The 11396-nt window shown below is 37.5% G+C and overlaps 1 protein-coding gene across 2 annotated transcripts in view; it reads left to right on the top strand.

The window, feature by feature from the left end:
* The first annotated feature begins 1000 nt into the window (after positions 1 to 1000).
* Positions 1001 to 11396, top strand: part of LOC101901508 (uncharacterized) — a 138400-nt gene continuing 128004 nt past the window's right edge. For both annotated transcript variants that reach the window (XM_059126251.1, XM_005176817.4), the window contains exons 1-2: positions 1001 to 2225; positions 2294 to 4060. In XM_059126251.1, the coding sequence (XP_058982234.1) occupies positions 2330 to 4060 (1731 nt within the window). In that variant the 5' untranslated portion in view covers positions 1001 to 2225; positions 2294 to 2329. The remainder of the gene's footprint in view (positions 2226 to 2293; positions 4061 to 11396) is intronic.

The following is an 11396-nucleotide window of genomic DNA, read 5'->3' as shown; positions in this document are numbered from 1 at the left end:
ATTTACGTTGAACATTTTAATTAAGTCCACAACAGTATTAATTATATTATAAACTAAACAAACAGTGGACCTTGAAGTAGCTGTAGCATAGTTTTTTGCTTTGGCGTGGAAATTTCAAATTATATCGAAATTCATGATATATCACCCCTAGCGTTGTTGTCATTTTCGTTCTGTTGGTTTTGTCAATATGTTACATAAAACTGGGGTCTTGGGGTTTAAACAGATCTAGCCTCAATGTTATTGTCAGAGTTTCGGGTAGGAATGTTCAAAACTTGAAAGGTTTTACACAAAAAGGGGTTTACCAGCACAAGAAAGCAGCAGAACTTGGTGGTGACCAGCGTTGAAAACTCACTATTTTAGCTACTGTTACAATAATATCCAGTAAAAATTTAAAATTAAATTTTTACTGGATATTATTGTCAGATTCTCAATTCCTTTGACTGCGCGTCAATCAATAACGAATTTTTGTAAAACCTTCAGTTAGGTGCCGGTGTATCGGATGTTCTATGTCATTAATATTGAAATTCAGATCCTAAGTTTAAATTTAAAATGAGTTTAAGTCGTCTTCCTTTCATTCATGCAGTAAATTGTTAATATTTTTCTCTTTTTTAACAGCGTCTCTTTATATTCAAATTAACTTTTTCTGCTCGGGAAGCTAAATGACCTTATATTATATTTTTTTATGGTTTTCCATGAAAATTGAGAAGAATTTAATAATTTTTCACCTTTCCTCCAAGTCTTTGTAAAGTGGGATGATCCGTCATTCCATTTCACTCATTCTTCTTCCAAGGCCAAGCAAAGTGAGATGATTCTTGCTACTTCTTCTTCGCTTTTGCCTTCCCCAAGGACTGTGCAAAGTGATGTGATTCTTTTCTTTCACTGCTTGTTCTTCTTCGATGCAAAAGTGAGATGATGACATGACCATCGCTCGATAACACAACCTCGATTTTTAAATCCCTGCTTCGATTGGTCGATAACATTCAAGTCGATTTATAGATCCCTAATCAGTATGGCTCGGTTCTTTGTTGTTCCATAATTAATTTCTCAATTTTTAATGGAAATAAATGAAAAAATATTGTAAAAAACGCCTAACAATATCCTCAAACAGCTGTAATTTGCATCGCTGCAAGTTTTCAGCCACAAAGTGAACGTAGAATACCCTAAAAACGGCTTGCTGCGATTGCAATGAACAACTAGTTATCGCATTAAGTGGAAAAAAGGCTAAATAAATTTGTTACCGACAAGAGCAACAACAACAAAAAGTAGCAACAACTACAACAACTAACCAAGCAAATGTATGATGATATTTTGTGTGTTTAGGGACACGACGTTCGGTGAAAAGTTTCGTTTTATTGTAGTTTAAAATTGGAGCAAGGTTTCCCCCCGTTCTCGTACTACGACGTTTTGTCTGTCCGACGAACACGACGTCGTGTTGTTGAAATTTGTTTTAAATGTGAAGAAAATAAAAAAGAAAACAAACATCTAAATTGAAATAGAGAAAATAAAGAGTTTTTGGTTGTAAATATCCCCGAGGGCGTTGAAGTGCATCATTCCTGGGAGTTTCGAATTGCCATTCGATTGGATTTTTGTTCTCGGGATTTTGTAAAGCAAGAAAAAACAATTAAGAACTTTACAGACTATTGGTGCAGTGCTATCAGTAGTGCATTGTTGCATTGCACTGGTGGCCCCCACACTCCTGCCTGCTTGCATCGAAACCATTCGAGACCTAGTACGTACGTACGTACGTTATGACAACAACGAGGACGTCAACTCTACACTCTGGGTGGGCTGCTTCTGTGCAATTGCATACCAATAAAAGTAAAAAATAAAACCATTTTCGTATCACAACAGCAACAACAATAGCAGCAGCAGCTTCAGTGTAGAAAAATAAATATATAAAATTTGCAAAGCAAAAGCCACAACAACAACAGCAGCAGCAAATCGTCAAAATTCGTATCATCGTCATCATCCCATCAACATTGATCGCCAAACCAAACAACCAGCCAGCCAGCCAGCCAACCAACCCATCATCAGCAGCAGAGTGCATTGAGTGCATACATAAATAAGCGCACACGCACACACATAGTTCCACATAACATACACCCATATGTATATACAGCTGTATCCAATTTCCACACAAGTGCCTCAAATGTGCCGGGATAGATGAATGGGTGTTTAGAATAACAAATTGCTAAACATCTCCTAGCCCAGTTGCTCCAAAGCAGGTAAGTTGGGATTATGGCCTCAATTTGCTGTAGGATCTCCAGCTTAATTGCTTCCTATTCCTTTTCAGAGTGTGTAGAGGAAAACTTCTTCTCAAAGAAAATCAATGATGGAAAAAGCCAAGGCTTATATTAAAAATGAGCTTAAGAGCAGTCAGCAACAACAATCGGAACAATCTAGACCTCCATCGGCCTCATCTCAACAGCAGTTGCAACAGCAACAACAGCAGCAACATTATGCTGCTGCCGTGGCCGCCCACCATCACCACCAGCTGCAGCAGCAACATCAATATCGTTCGCCGGAGGTAATGCCATTGTGTTACGTCTGCGGTGGTCAGGGTGCCTATCAGATGTTGCGTGTCAAACCCAACTACGAAAGGCCGCATGAATCTTATTTCCCCTTTTTGGAACGGCATGAGCCGCCAACGGGAGTACCGCAAGTGGCAGGTCAGCAAGCCTATGTTATGGCCTGTCACCTGTGCTATCTTTCCCTCAATGAGCAATGGAATGCCTACGAGAGGGAAAAGAAGCCGCACATACAACGCATCTATCACATGAAGAGGGTAGATAATAAACCCTATATTGGTGCCGATATTGCCACTCAGGGTGAATATGCCGCCCAAATGTTGGGACTAAGTGCCGAGCATTTAGCCCAATCTAGCCTAGCTAATGAAAGTGTGCAACAACAATTACAACAGCAGCAGCAGCAACAACAACAACAACGTCAGCAACATGCATCGTCACCACAAATGCCTTATGGCTATAGTCGCAACAGCAGTGCAACGCATTATCGCAATGAATCTTCGTCTTTATATAACACTACAACGAATCCCAACAACTCAATGCATCAACAAATGACGCCACAGGGAGGATCCTTGTCAAGGAATTCATCACCCTCCCCAGCACCCAATGCACCTCAAGATTACTACACAAGAAATTCTCCCTTGTCGCTATCGCGTAATCCCAATGAAAGATCACAGTCGTTAAGCAGGCCTCAATCTCGGGAAGGTGGCGGAGGTGGTGCGGGTGGAGGGGGAGGTAATTTACAACTTCCATCACCCTCCTCTAGGCCTTCGAGTGTCCAGGGGAATGCTTTTGAATCACTGAACATCAAACCCTCATCGTTTGCTCATCATAAATTGAAACTGGGTCAGCTATCCTATTCCAATTCGGTATTACACAATGCATATGGTGGAGGTGGTCAGGCGGGTGGTGGGGCTACACCATCCCATTACAATAGTGCTCCCCATTTAAACTTGGACACCAGTTCGCCGCACAATTATCAAATAAAACCAACACCACCACCAACTGTCATGTCACCTTCAGATCCCAATGCCTTGGGTGTGGGCTTGCAAAGAACCACCACACCGCAACATTGTCCACCCAGTCCGTATAGTGTTGACTACAGCTCATCGCATCAAAGAGACACGGATGCTGATGTCTTGGATTTGCGTAACACACGGCCATCGTCAATACCACCAGCCAATGCAAGCGGTGGCATAACATGCTCGGTATCGGCTCCTGCAACGCCAACGGCCGCCATGCCAAATAACGCAACCGCTCCACCTGTAGATGTGGGCATTTTGGATTTATCTATGCCCGATAAAAATTCCACCACCGAAGTTTGCTATGCCTGCGGCGAGGAACAGCGTCGTGGCAGTCTAATTGAAATCAGCACTTTAAAGTCCAAAGATGACAAAGTCGATCGTCCGTATTTTCCCATATTCTATGATATGCACCCACGACCGGCCCGTTCTCGACCCATGGATCCGCGTGGCATGATTCAGGCATGCCATTTGTGTTATGATCATTTGATGAAGCAGTGGCATCATTATAAGGTAAGTGGAGGAGTCTTTTTTGTTTGTACCTATTTCACACTTTTTTTCTTAGAGGGGGTGAATTGGCTCCATGGTTGGAGACGTTGTTCGAAAAAAGGGCTCTGTGACAATAACGTTAAGCTTAAAATATATGAATCGATGTGTGTTATATTTGATTGAGGATGTTTATCTCAGTCGATTCTGCAAATTATTAAATTAGACATGTCTCCTAATTGGTATTTAGTAAATTTGCAAGTAAGGCGTTAACATTTCGGGAGGGTTCAGTCAGGAGAGGATTATCCTTATAGATAAATCCGCCTGCAAATTATCCCCAAGAAAATGTCTTAAATCTCAAGTTTCGGGGTAATTCTGCTACACATTGCGTTTCCTTGTTTCAATGAAAACGTCGAATTCATTGTAAAACCTGACTAATAAAATTGTATGGGAAAAATCCTCGCATTCGTTATCGAAAGAAAACTCATTCGAAATGAATTTTACCTCCACCGTCCACTTTAGCTTGATTAGGCGGAACATTTCCTTAAAAATTTCAGCTAATTTTCCCATTTTAGAGTTAACCCCTAAAATTTTACTTTTTTTTATCAATCTATTCAAAACATACAAACATTCATTTTGATCTAATTTTATTCGATGTGGAATGCAAGAATTTGGCCCCTCGAAGGTGTGTGTTAAAGTTGACACCTGCGTGTTTAATTCTAAATATAATCAAATTTCTGTCTTTTACCATTCATTTTTGTAATCACATGTTATTCCTTGCAACATCAAAGCTTCCACAAGTGAACCGGTCTTGAAACGAGCGCACAAACCTACCTACCTACCTACATAGCTTCTGATTTCTTTCGCATGTAATCCGATAACGCAGAAAATGTTATCGCATCAAACTGCTGCTACTAGTTCTACTTAATGTATTGGGTCATATCTAGTTTTAGCTTGAAAGTGTTCTCGCTCGCATTACCTCACCCGTTGTGGTCTCCCCCCGATGTGTCTTTACCGACGACATCTTATTATCAGTGTTTTTTTTGGTGTGCAAACGATGGACCGACACTTGTGTGTGTGTGCCTGTGCCGCACATTTTAAGTTGTTTTTTTTTGCCACTAATGCAGAAATTCATGTCCAGAACAACAATAACAACAAAGCTACATGCAAACATTACAAATTTGATAACATGGAAAATGTAAACCGTAGGGTAAATAAACTGGCGCCAAGATAGCACAGTGGTTGAACATTTCATGGAGGGGAAATGGTTCATGCGTAAAATAAGGAGATGCGATGCAAAATCTGCATAAAAAATACGCTGGCAAGCAGGTCTAAAGCAAAACCTGGAAAGAGAAGAAGGTCCCTATCCTTGAGTTACACAGTAGCCTTTGATATGGGAGAATTTCTCCCTGAAAATGTGAATACTTTGGAGCCCTGCCCCCTTCTCTAAGTCTTGAAGATCTTTCCTATTGGCTGTGTCTAGAACAGCCAAGAAAGTACTGATCAGGCACGGGGAAATTCCTTCAACTCCCAATTACAGCGCAGACAGACAGAAGGGTTACCGAAGACTTAACCCAATATCAATACAGATGCGACTATCCATCTACGCCTCTCTTCGAATAGCGTCTGAAATATTTACATCATTGTCATGAACTTAGGGTATATGAGGGATGTCAGTGTTTAGGCCTATAACAAGAAAATATTTTTCTATTGTACTGCAGAACCTTATATACCATTTTTTGTGGATGAAGTGGAAGTTGCATGTTAACCAACTTTTTGGCCCGGTCAAAATGTCTTCCCCATTTTATTTGATTGCCAATGCCCTCCATTTCATCTTACCGTTGGCAATATGAGAGCGAAAAAGGCTTCTTCAAAAAATCCACTCCTTCCTTAAAAAATTCTAACCTTTGTACATCCTTGAAAAAAGTTCTGAAAAATTCTTCTTTAAAAAATCCAAACCTTTGTATACTCTTGAAAAAAAGTTCTGAAAATTCTTTAAAAATCCTCTCCCTTGTAGGTCCTTGAAAAAAAATTATTCTTAAAAAAATCCAACCCTTTGTAGGTTCTTGAAAAAAAGTGCTGAAAAAAGTCTTTCTTAAAAAATTCTCTTCTATGTAGGTCTTTGAAAAAGGTTTCTTTAAAAAATCCACGCCTTTGCAGATCCCTGACAAAGTCTTGCTTAAAAATCCACGCCTTTATAGGTCCTCGGAAAAAGTGCTGAAAAAGTCTTCTTTAAAAAATCCACGTCCTAATAGGTCCTCGAAAAAAGTGCTGAAAAAAAGTCTTCTATTAAAAAAATCCACGCCTTTATAGGTCATCGGAAAAAGTGCTGAAAAAAAGTCTTCTTTAAAAAATCTACGCCCTAATAGGTCCTCGGAAAAAGTGCTGAAAAAAAGTCTTCTATAAAAAAATCCACGCCTTTATAGGTCCTCGAAAAAAGTCCTGAAAAAAGTCTTCTTTAAAAAATCTACGCCCTAATAGGTCCTCGAAAAAAGTGTTCAAAAAAGTCTTCTATAAAAAAAATCCACGCCTTTATAGGTCCTCGAAAAAAGTGCTGAAAAAAGTCTTCTTTAAAAAAATCACGCCTTTATAGGCCATCGAAAAAGGTGCAGAAAAAAGTCTTGTTTAAAAAATCCAGGCCTTTGAGGGTCGTTGAAAAAAAGCCATCTTTAAAAAAATACAACCCTTTGTAGGTCCTTGAAAAAAGTGCTGAAAAAAGTCTTACTTAAAAATTCACGCCTCCGATAATCCTTAAAAAAAGTCTACTTTAAATAAAAATGCCTTTGTAGGTTCTTGAAAAAAGTCTTCTTTAAAAAATCCACGCTTTTGAAGGTCCTTGAAAAAATCCCTCATTTTTGGATGCTTTAGTAAGTCCTTGAAAAAAGCCTTCTTTAAAAAATCCACCCCCTTGTAGGTCCTTAAAAAAGTTTTCTTTAATAAATCTATACCCTTTTAGGTCCTTGAAAAAAAGTCTTCTTTAAAAAATCCACCCATTTGAAGGTCCTTGAATAAAGTTTTCTTTAACAATCCACGCCTTAGTAGGTCCTTGAAAAAATCCCTCACTTTTGGATGCTTAAGTAGGTCCTTGAAAAAAATCTTTTTCAAAAAATCCACGTTTTTGAAGTTCCTTAAAAAAAGTCTTCTTTAAAAAAATCCACGCCTTTTTAGGTCCTTGAAAAAAGACACTCACTTTTGGAAGTTTTCTTACTGGATCTTTTTATTGGAACGGTTGCCTATTGCTGGGAATTATATGAGAGGCATTGCACATTATTATAGGCAACTAAATTCAGTCGTTATTTCCCCTTTACTTGGCTTCGGTGGAGGTAGGGTTCATGTCAGTGTCTTGATTACCAATTAAACACAAATTACATCGATGGAATGGGGGAGAACCCTTGTTAAATAAGTAAAAATTATTTTTAGTTCCGCTGGGATAGACATGGCCATATCGACTCAAACCACCTTAGGACGTTCCGTCCTACATTGAATATTATTTGCGAGAAGTTTATATATGCAAACCGAAAATCAGTAGGTACGGTTATATGGGACAGTATACAAAAAAGTTAGGAGTTAAAAAATGCATTGAGAATCCAAAATGTCAAGTTATAACTGATTTAACTTGAAATTGCGATCAAACCCTACGCGTACCTATATCAAAAAGCGTACCTATATCAAATCGTTTTTTACGAGGAGTTATACAATCCACTTAGAAGCCTCAAATTAAAATTATTCGAGGAAATAGCTGATATGGGCCCGAAACCTATAAATTTATCGAAAATCCGGAAGCACAGGGGTAAATGGGGTAAATGTTGGCCGATATATTCCAATATCAAACATCCTTGTTATGGTATCAATACCTGCACAAAATTTCAAAGCTCTATCATATGTAGTGCGAGTTGCAGCTTGATTTCTACTACCAAAGGATGGACTTAGTTAAATCGAAAAATAATTATACTGAGCTCGATAGGATTTCCGATGGTGTCTCGAGGTGTTACAAACGAAATGACAAGGTTATATTACCTTCTCACATTATTAAATGTTCCACAACAAACGCCAAATACTTGGATCCTGATCCTTATTTAAATTTACCCGTTTGAATCTTTTTCGCCACAAACCACTGTTTGTTCTTCCTCCTCTCCTTTACTCTCTCGTTCACTTCTACCCTCCTGTGCTTTTTTTCTTTCTTGATTTTCATCGTTGATTGACTGGCCATGCCACCTAAAGTGTCGGTTGTGTCTCTGCCTTGGTGTTCTCATACTTAAATGTAGTGTGTGCTAGTGGTGGTGGTGATGGTCAATCAGCCATCCAGCCGGCATAGGATATGTAACGAACATGTCGCGTGTTTCTGGTTTTAAATAACGCCGTGTTTTCTTCTTGTTGTTGTTGATATTGTTGCTGTATTGTATCAATCACTTAGCCCCAACCAAAGTTGGTCGACTTCGTGATGGAATTGTGGATTATTGCTTTGCATGTTATTTTTAAGAGATGATACTAACCACCACAAACGACGTACAACATAACATGTGTGGATCATGTTGTTGTCTAGCAAGGTAGGTTTTGCGGCATTTCTATTGGTCATTTTGCTGATTACTGCAATTTTGCTGCTGCCGGCTCGTTGTTTGGGGGAATGCCGGGCAGTAGTTGTTCTCCAAGAAATATTAAACGTGTCTCACGAAAATGGTTACAGATTTTTAATTTGCCATAACATTGACAATTTATTAAGCTTTGAAGAAAATCCGCTAGAGGCGGGAAGGGAACAAAAAATTTGTGGGGCAACACGGACATTGTTGTTGTTAAGATTTGATTTGATAAAGTTATACTGGAAGTCGCATTAATGTAGCCATTGGTGCAATGAACTGTCAAAACATTTTTGGAGTTAAGAATTTTTAAAGAAAAATTATTTAAAAAAGTTAAATTTCTTGAAAAAAAAAAAAAACATATCAAAACCACCTATTAGTGGCATCGTATAAGAAAATATTTAAAAATTAATTTATTTTAATAGAAATTTTAAATTATTTTGACATATTAATGTTTACAAGCGCTGTGTTCTCCATGCCTACCATACATTTAATAATATCCCCGCGTCTGACCAAACGACCTACTACCTAACTTACCTGTCTTCTTTTCGTATAGATTTATAACGTTTATTTAGTTTCTTTTGTCATTCGTTTGTTTATCTTTCACATATACAAATTTACAAACAGATGTGTGGCTGTGGAAAATTGTTTTAAAAATATATATACAAATAAAAACAAACCATGTCATGAATTTTGTTTATTTTTCTACGGTTTTATGGTTGTTATTTATGTTTAATTTTTCAACTGCACTGCACTACACACACACACATTTGCCCCCAAACGCCTTCGTTGTCATTGTGTACTGCCGCCCGCTGCTGCCGCTAACACATCGGAGTGGCAACGAAACAGGCATCCGCGTCGCCGTTGTCGTCATCATCTCTGTACTCTCATTATTCGTGCCAAAGACAATGTGTGGCGCTCTGGTTTTAATTGGGTGCATTAAACACTCTTTTCACGCATATTATTTGCGGGGATGGGAAGTTTTAATTGAATGTGAAATTGTAAAGGGCAATGAGGGAGAAAACTAGAAAAACATAATAAAAATAAATGAATGAATTGAAAATCAATTACAAATTATAAATAAATAAGCCATTGTAAACGGCTTGTATTGGAATTGCATATATACAAATCATAGATGGGATACTGTTTTCTATTCAGTTAAATTTGACAAGGTAAATTGCAAAAAAAAATATTGAAAAAAATCTGTAAGTTCGGCCGGAAGGTCTTTGAATATCCTCCACCATTTGGAACGATTTTGGCAATTTTCGAAAAAAAATTAAATCAGTTTAAAATTCTGTTAAAAACTTAAAAATACAGAATGTAGCCGTTATATTAGGATCTATACGACGACGTGGACCTGCATAGACAACTTTTGTCATAAACCATTGCAATATTCAAATGCGAAACTTGAATAAAGAAAAATTTTGAATAATGTAGCTAAAATCATCAAAACACCGAATATCAGGTGGTACCGTTATATGGGGGCTGTACGAAGACGTGGACCTGCACAGACAATTTTCTGTCATAGGCTGTAGTACCCACTACGAACTTTAATTACCAAATTTGAAACAATTCCGGTGAATAATGTCGCTAAAATCATCCAAATACCGAATATCGGGTGGTTATCGGGTTATATGGGGACTATATGAAGACGTGGACTTGCACAGACAATTTCCTGTCGTGGGCTGTAGCATCCGTTACGAACTTCAAATACGAAATTTGAAACATTTCCGGTGAATAATGTCGCTAAAATCATCAAAATACCGATAAAAGGGAGGTACCATTATATGGGAGCTGTACCAAAACGTCACCCATTTTCAATACCAAAAGTCCTGCAGACATAATACACATTTGAGTAAAATTTTATCAACCTACTTCATTTCGTTCGGGAGCTAGAGTGATTTCCACAGACGGACAGGCGGACGGAGATCGCTTAATCGACATGGAATTTTATACTGATCAAGAATATACATACTTTGTGTGGTCTAAAATGTATATTTTGCGGTGTTACAAACGGAATGACAAACTTAATATACCCTCCATACTATGGTGGAGGATAAAAAAAACTGCTGGGCAGGAAAATTTCAAATGAGGCTATTTTCTTAAATCTTCTTTGAAGTTGTCAATGAAAATATATGAAAAAATTGTATATCAAATTTCGCACACGATTACCTTATAACATAATCTGCCATGTTGAAGAAAGCTCAAATTTATATTAAAGCTCAAATTTATATTATTATAAATTTTCCTGCGGCAAATCTTTGTTTGTAGGAGAGAGATTTAAAAATTCTTGTTGCCGCAATTTTCTGGTAACTCCTTTTGTATGTTTCTCTTTTACCGTCTTCATTTTACTATGATCAAGACTTAGAACAAATAAAAATATTAAATTGCCAGAACATACTTAAGGCACTATCAGACGATATGTTTTTTTTTTAGATATGTTGTGTAAAATTTTCCATATTTAGCAGTTGCACACAACGTCTGATACATGGACAAGATTTCAGTGGTGAAATACATAAATAAAGTACATGTGTTCTTTTTCGATCACAGCGAGCCCTATTTTCATCAAAAAATATAATTAAATCAAAAGTGTTGTCTATTTGTTGTGTGAAAAATATATAAAATAAAATTTGCGGTAAAAATTCATCCATAAGTTCTTATAATTTAATATAAAATACAATATAATCACAATGTAACAAAAAGAAATAAAAAAATATACAAGTGTATGATAGGAAGAATTGTGAGTCATATGTAAAATGGAAATTTTGGCATACACTGTGAAATACACA

The sequence above is a fragment of the Musca domestica genome, unplaced genomic scaffold, assembly GCF_030504385.1.
Source record: "Musca domestica strain aabys unplaced genomic scaffold, Musca_domestica.polishedcontigs.V.1.1 37, whole genome shotgun sequence".
NCBI classification, from domain to species: Eukaryota; Metazoa; Arthropoda; class Insecta; order Diptera; family Muscidae; genus Musca; species Musca domestica.
This window is presented reverse-complemented; position numbering and strand designations above follow the sequence as displayed.